Source organism: Epinephelus lanceolatus, chromosome 2 (assembly GCF_041903045.1).
Source record: "Epinephelus lanceolatus isolate andai-2023 chromosome 2, ASM4190304v1, whole genome shotgun sequence".
Classification (NCBI taxonomy): Eukaryota; Metazoa; Chordata; class Actinopteri; order Perciformes; family Serranidae; genus Epinephelus; species Epinephelus lanceolatus.
The window spans coordinates 36,515,757-36,522,900 of NC_135735.1; the positions used below are offsets into that span (position 1 = coordinate 36,515,757).

Sequence of the window (7,144 nt, forward strand, 5' to 3'; positions counted from 1 at the left end):
GCAATCCCAACAATGAACCGACACGCCATTCAAGCGAAGGGGAAGCCAGGGACCAAGTTGTATAAAGTTGCAGAGAGCATCCTCTCCCCTGTAGGCTATCATGCCTCTGTGATGAAGGGTTGCACATTCTCTCGCTCCGCTTCCTCATGTAATCATGGGGTTAATTGACTGGCTTTCATCACGCCCAGAAATAGAACAAGTATAATCAACCATCAAATGTATATTTTAATTAGAGAGAGGGTGTTCCTTTTTTTTATTTTTGATTTCCTTTTTTTCCTGTAAGTGTCCATGGTGAGCTGAATTACAGTGACATTTAAAAAAGCTGTGTATAAGCTATAAAAATATATATGCTTTAAATACTTTTACGTTTAAACTCTTACATTTTCAACAGGGACATAATAAAAATAATAATAGTAAATATATTAATCAATTACAGTGCAAATGCAGACCATACAGACCTCTTGTGCCTTTTTCCCACTGGTTGTTTAGATAAACAACAATTGGAGGAGACATAGTTTCAATTTCTATATGCTTGGAGGGAATATATAAAAATAATATATTCCGTGTATAAAAATGTTCAAATATTTTACAGTGTTTCAAAAGTGAAAAATAAGACAGACGTGTTTTATCACGCCTGTTCCCTGTTGTGGATCTAGTTTGACAGCTTGTTTGATCATTCCCCCAACATTTCCCATGTATTTTTTTTTTTAATTAATAAGGTTAGTTGGAATAGCATTATCACCCTGGCTCTGCGTTTGGTTTGCACTCTTGTAACCCCAAATTTCCCCGCCACACACACACACACACACACACACGCACACACACACACACACACATACGCAGATACACTATCGCACACAAACAAGACAAACCCATTTGACGTATAAACGTCACAGTATTTACCTAGTCCCACACACATGATTTACACCGCAGAAATAGTGTGTATATTGTCCCTGTGAAACATTGCGTCTTTAATCAATTCTGAGGAAAACAACGCGATTTCTAATAAAACTCTAACACTCTCTGAGGGGACATTGCATCGAACAGTTCAATCCCCTCTGGGATCAGCAAAGAAAAAAGGAAAAAAAAAACCATAATTATGCTATTTAGTCGGCTGATGTGTCGCAATCACTGCTCCAGCACACTCTGTCAGATTAAAATAGAGGGCCCCGAATAGAGGACATTAAGGCTGAGGGAATTATATAAACCTCAGGGGAGATTTCAAATTGGAGAGGGGGAAAGTAAACTATAGAGATTAATGGCAGCCATAAACAAGAGCATGCTGTCCCACTTCACTGGAGGTCAACAGTAACAACAATTATAATAATGATAATAATAATAATAATAATAATAATAATAATAATAATAATAATTGTTATTATTATTATTATTATTACTAAAATAATTATTGTAATTCATTGTTATTTAAAATGTAGTGTAATAACCATAGAATAAACGAATATTAAAACCAATCTGTGTCATTTATAAAAATAAAAAAGTCTAATAATTTAGGCCTATGCTAGAATGCTTAGTGGCCTACAACTGTTGCAGTATTAAGGGGGCTTCAAAAAAAATATAATAATAATCATGAAAATATTTTCCCAATTTTTTTTTCTTTAAATGTAACCTATAGCTCTTGCTTTTTTTAATTTTTTTTTTATAAATCATCAGCCAATAAATAATAAAAATAAATAAATAGAAAATAAAATTAAATTTAAAAAAAAATCACCTCTTATCTTCAGTGTGCCTGGGAAATTTCCCTCTGTTTTTTTGTTCCACATGTCGGTCAAAATGTAATTCGTGCCTTTTTTTTTATCCACTTGTCAAAGTTGCTATAATCCTCATAATAACTGTGATCATTGTGTGTGCTCCATTGGCTCCATTTGATCAGGGATGGGTTTCCGTGACGGATTAACAAAAGAGTCCCCCTTGAAATTAGGAGCAAGTGTGACACCTACCTGCAGAAGTTGGAAGAGTTTAGAGGACAGTGCCTGGCTACCGGCTGCACTGTCTAATAGGATCTGCCTGTCTCTGCTGCTGCTGTGTGCATGACAGCATTCTCCCGTTTTCCTCCAAACAGCAGTGTTTCACATCTAACGCGCCATTAAAGAGACTCTCCATTAATGATATATAATAGGGCAGTATGTTCTAAATGCATGGTCGCGTCTCTTTTAACAGCTTTGCCACGCCTTGGAAAATAGTAATGAGGTCTAAATTTGGCATAAAATCGAGCTCATTACCGGAGTTCACCACCTGATTGCTCTGCATAAAACACGATAGGTAATTGGGTTAAATGACTGCGCCTCGGTGTTGTTATTATATCAATATCCACTTTTAGAAACGTGCTCAAGTAAAAAGAGGCCCTCAGAAAAAAAAAATAAACTGGTGATAAGCCATAGACCACAAATGTACTTCCGTGTTGTTTCTAACATTTTTCATTCACAAAAAAACCCTATGAATATTTGCACCAACCAAAAACGAAACTGAACCCTTTTATTGTTTAGATATTCCAACATCCTTTTCCTGAATGTAGGCCTTTTTTCTTTCTACTTTGTCAGAGCCCTCGCCACTATAATATTTTGAAATGGTAATTACCATTGAAACATCTGTCACGGTGCAAAATTGAATTAATATTTTGTATAGATTAATTGGCCTTGAAGCACTTTAGACACAGGCATTGCCAACTGCTCCCCAAAAATAACCGCTGCACAAGTATATATTTTTTTCCATAATTTACTTCAAAGATAGTGTGTTGTCCATTTTAAATACAAAAATGCTACATTAAATATACATGTTAGTCTTTAATACAAATAGACTCAGGCGGCTGCAGCGATTAAGACCATTCTTGTTACATTTTAGAATTAACCATTCAGAAACTAAAAATTTGAAGATAAGCATTTACTCAGAAAATAACTGTTCTCAGAATTTGCTTCATCATTGTTCTTTTTTTTCTCTTTTTTTTTTAATGCAACCACAAAAAAATAAATAAAAGTCCGCGGTGAGTGGAAAATAATCAGGTATTAAATGTTTGACATACCTTTCTTTAGTTCATAAGGGGAGTCTTTACAAAGATCTACCTGCGTTTGGCCTCTGACTTTCTGGCTCTCCCTTACCAAAGCCTCTGCTCTATTTAACACAGTCTGGTTTAATCCATTGAAATGTGCCGTGGAGCCCGTGGTTACCGAGCCGTGGTTACTGTGAAGATGTCCAAAACTGCCACCATAGTTCGTGTAGCCGGGGTAGAAAGGGGAGGTGTAGTACAGAGGCCTGGATAGGACCGTGCTGTTGGGGAGCGGGCACTGTGGGGAGGACCGTGATGGAGACGCGTTGGTGCCCATTACTGCGCTCTGACCCAAACCGGGGCAAGCCTGTGGCGCCTCGCCGCTGCCCTTACACCTGTCTGAGGACGTGGCGATCTCCGCAAGGGACCAGAGTTTGGGTTTAGGGGCCGAAGGGGGCGAGTGGATAACAGAGGTCACGTTGCTGGTCACCGTACCCGGTGCATGGCTCAAATCTGACGGCTTGTCTTGTTGCGCAACGGTCTGGTTCCCCCGGGGCACCGCCGAGGGAGACGAAGTGGTTGGTTTTGCGGAATCCGGCAGCAACTCTGTAGTCCGCTCCTCCTGGTCTTTTAACTCCGAGTCGCTCAGAAGGGGATCCGTGTCTTTGCCATGGTTCTCCTCTTTAAATCTGTCACAGCCTATGTCCCCTGGGTTCAGCAGTTTATGATCTAAAGTACAAATAAAGAATAGAGTTACTGCCAAATAAGCGTGACATTAAAACGTGGATAAAACTATAACATATGTTTGAGGTGATCGCGAGGCACGTGAACACCACTGCAAGCTGAAATCGGATGCATAAAAATAATTAGGCTGCTTATGCACATTTCCCTTAAAAGCAGTTATTGCATGTGCCATAAATTGTCCTCATAAAGACGTGTGCCAGCTTAAAAAGGTGAATGACCTGCTCGCCATAATTATGGAAGAGCATCAACAGTGTTACACAAACACAAACAAAATAAAGTGTGAGCATACAGTATGCTGACTATTTTAATTTACAAATATATTTTCAGTATTAAATATCATATCAGTAGTTATGATAATAAGCATTCAACGACTGTTTAAAAGTGGGATATAATGATCATACAAAAGCAATATTTTGTAGCCGTATACCCGGCGCAACACACCAGCTGTATCCTTATTATGCAGTTAAAGATAAATTGACTGCTAAACACTTTGCGTCACCAGCAATTTCAGCCCCTGAGAAGTCAAACGAGGGGAGTTCAAGGTGATTATTATTTAAAGCAATTGTCCCATTATAAATAATATACCACCATTAACCAGCAATCAATTTTGCACCCTGAGTGGAAACGACTGCGATGAAAAATTGATGATTTTTTTTTTTTGCCCTTTTTTTCCCCCTGCACCACCGACCTGCTTCTGTGTCTGTGGAGTCTCCCTTGTCTGTGGGCTTGTTTGGCTCGTCGTCGTCGTTTTTCTCCAAATCAATATTCTCGTCCTCCTCCTCGTCCTCGCTCCGGTTCCGGGGGGTCCAGGTCATCTTGTTCTCCTTCTTTAGCCTCCTCCTGGCGTTGGCGAACCAGGTGGACACCTGGGTGAGGGTCATTTTGGTGATGATGGCCAGCATGATCTTCTCGCCCTTGGTCGGGTAGGGATTTTTGCGGTGTTCGTTGAGCCAGGCCTTCAGGGTGGCAGTGGCGTCCCGAGTTGCGTTTTTACGGTATGCTGGGTCACCATAAGGGTAGGTGCCCAAGGGTGCTGCGTAAGGGTGGTATCCTATTGAGCCGGCCATACCCGTGGTGTGGTCATAGGGAGAACTCTGTGGTAAAATAAAATAAAATAAAATAAAGTGTGTAAAAGTTCTGTCAGTCATTTTCTAAACTGCTTCAAAATAGCAAGAATGTCTCACGTTACACAAACATGAACACACACGCGCGTGCACATGCACAGACATGCGCGCGCACACCCCCCCACACACACACACACACACACACACACAGACTCAGGCACGAACACGAATACACTGGCTTTAATCCAGTAGTTCAAGTTTGAAGTTAATGTTTGTGGAGTTTGAACTTGATTGGGTATTTTGAAATGCGATTTTTATCGCCATGCATTTTTGTTATTATTTACATGCTGTCAGCACGCAGTGGCTTTTATTCTCGCATTTCAAATTGTGCAATTTGCAATTATGAAAACGTATTGACATTATCCATGATGGGCCTAACACTGCGTTTCTTTGCCTATTCTACTGGAATCAGTCTTTGTAGCAACCAGGCCTATAGAGCCAGTTGTGTATGAATTACTTGTGCTGACCTGATCATTTACTGAGAATACAACAAAAGTAAATCACATTTTTCTCTGTTTTTTTGTTGGCAGAAGTTGTAATAATTAAGTTTTACAACTGGCACAAGTAATAGCATGATAAGAAACTAATGCAGTGACCTAAATTGCCATCACACGGCGCGTTGCAGTCAGTTATGAGCATAGAAGCGTCGGTAAGGCACTGCCAACTCTCTTCCATATAAAAATTACATTTTACTTATGAAGCATCTAATCGCACACAACTGAGTTAAAATAGTTCTGTTTACTGAACAACATGTTTTGTGGAGCTGACATTCTGTAATATCATATGCACGCACTCCTCAGTGACGCACATTTCTCCTCTTAATCGCTCGGCTGCGAATGCACAGCAAGGCACCTATAACGAGTTAATATCCTCGCTTTGACTTGTTATTAGATTGAATAATCACCTTTAGTTTACTCACCACGTACGAGGTGAATGTGGCAGCTGCTGCCGCGTCTGCACTGTATGGTAAGTGGGAGTTGTAGCCTGGCGAGGCGCTGGTGAACGCGGTAGATCCGGCATAGGGCGCAAAAGCAGATCCCGAAGAGGATCTCCCAAGTTCCTCGGTTCTGGGTCCCGATATCACGCTGGTGCTGTACGCAGGGCATGAATACAGGGCTAGAGAAGCGGACGGCTGGTACAAGTAGCCCTGAGGATACGCCATGCTGGAGCCCGGAGAGTGTAAGCCACTTAACTTGCGCACTTTCCTCCCTTTATTTTCTCATGCGCTGCTGTAGGAGCGCATAGAGCCGTGTGTCTGCAGACCCGCTGTCTGTCCCCCCTTCTAAATGACAATGGTGAAGGCAAAAAGTAAAAGTGATTAAATAAAGAGAGGCTTAGATGTTGGACGGATTATTTTGGTCGCTGCCAGCCAGCCACTGCCCGTCGGATGTTTTGTCTCGTTTTGTTTTTCTGTTGCTCCCTTATCTGAGTTGCACCGTCGCTCTCATGCCCGCGCAGAAGTTTTTTTTTACCCGTCGGACGGGGGCTTTGCTTGGGAAAATGTCCTGCCAAGATGCTAAGTTGAAAAATTGAGGATCCTGACGCCTACTACGCTCCTCCTCTCGGGGTGTAGTCACCGAAGGAAAAGGCAAGCTTATGCTGGGCAACCACAGCCCTGCCCAAATCATGCTCTCTCGCTCTCTCTCTCTCTCTCTCTCTCTCTCTCTCTCTCTCTCGCTCTCTCTCTCCCTCCTCACCCCCTCCCTCTCTCGCGTTAACTAACAATCCGTCTCATTCTCTATTTCTCTATTTTTTTCCTCTTTAACAAGGCTCGTTGCAGTAAGTCTCAAGTGCGCCTGGCAGCCCCCCTTTGGATGGCGACATCATGCGAGTCTGTCAACTCCCAACTTTCTTCTTCTTTTTTTTTTCCTCCAAATACGAAGCCGTCACTTTCACACTTGATCAATAACAAATCGGCTGTTGTATGCCAGGATATGGGCTTGCAAGATACCGGCAGGAATTAAAAAAGGCGCTCCACTGCTGCGCTCTCTTTTTTTGTTGCTCTTTCTTTGTGCGTAAAATAGTCGTCATTTTAAGTGCGTGCGTTAAATCAACAGACTGATGCTCGGTGATCTCCGTGCGACTTGTGTTAAAATCCGCAATGGGAGTTTCACATGGATTACGACTATTGTGCACGTCGACCTCCTAACGCCAGACACATATTTCATTGGTAAGATATGTGACAGCTTGAAAAGTAAAAGTAAGATGGCGCAAACAGTAGCTGGTCGAACAACTCTATCAGAGTAGTTGTTATGTGTGAGCAAACTTTGCCTCT

At 41.6% G+C, this 7,144-nt stretch overlaps 1 protein-coding gene across 2 annotated transcripts; it reads right to left on the reverse strand.

Moving 5' to 3' along the window:
• Positions 1 to 209: 209 nt before the first annotated feature.
• On the reverse strand, positions 210 to 6,521 carry irx5a (iroquois homeobox 5a). Of its 2 annotated transcripts, none has more exons than XM_033616986.2 (3): positions 5,774 to 6,521; positions 4,434 to 4,839; positions 210 to 3,730 (listed from the first exon to the last, which is right to left on the reverse strand). In XM_033616986.2, the coding sequence occupies exons 1-3, from the start codon at positions 6,029 to 6,031 to the stop codon at positions 3,021 to 3,023; spliced, it is 1,374 nt and encodes a 457-aa protein (XP_033472877.1). In that variant the 5' UTR covers positions 6,032 to 6,521; the 3' UTR covers positions 210 to 3,020. The 2 variants fall into 2 exon arrangements, with proteins under 2 accessions (XP_033472877.1, XP_033472887.1); XM_033616996.2 differs by having other exon boundaries at positions 5,789 to 6,515.
• Between the last annotated feature and the right edge of the window lie 623 nt (positions 6,522 to 7,144).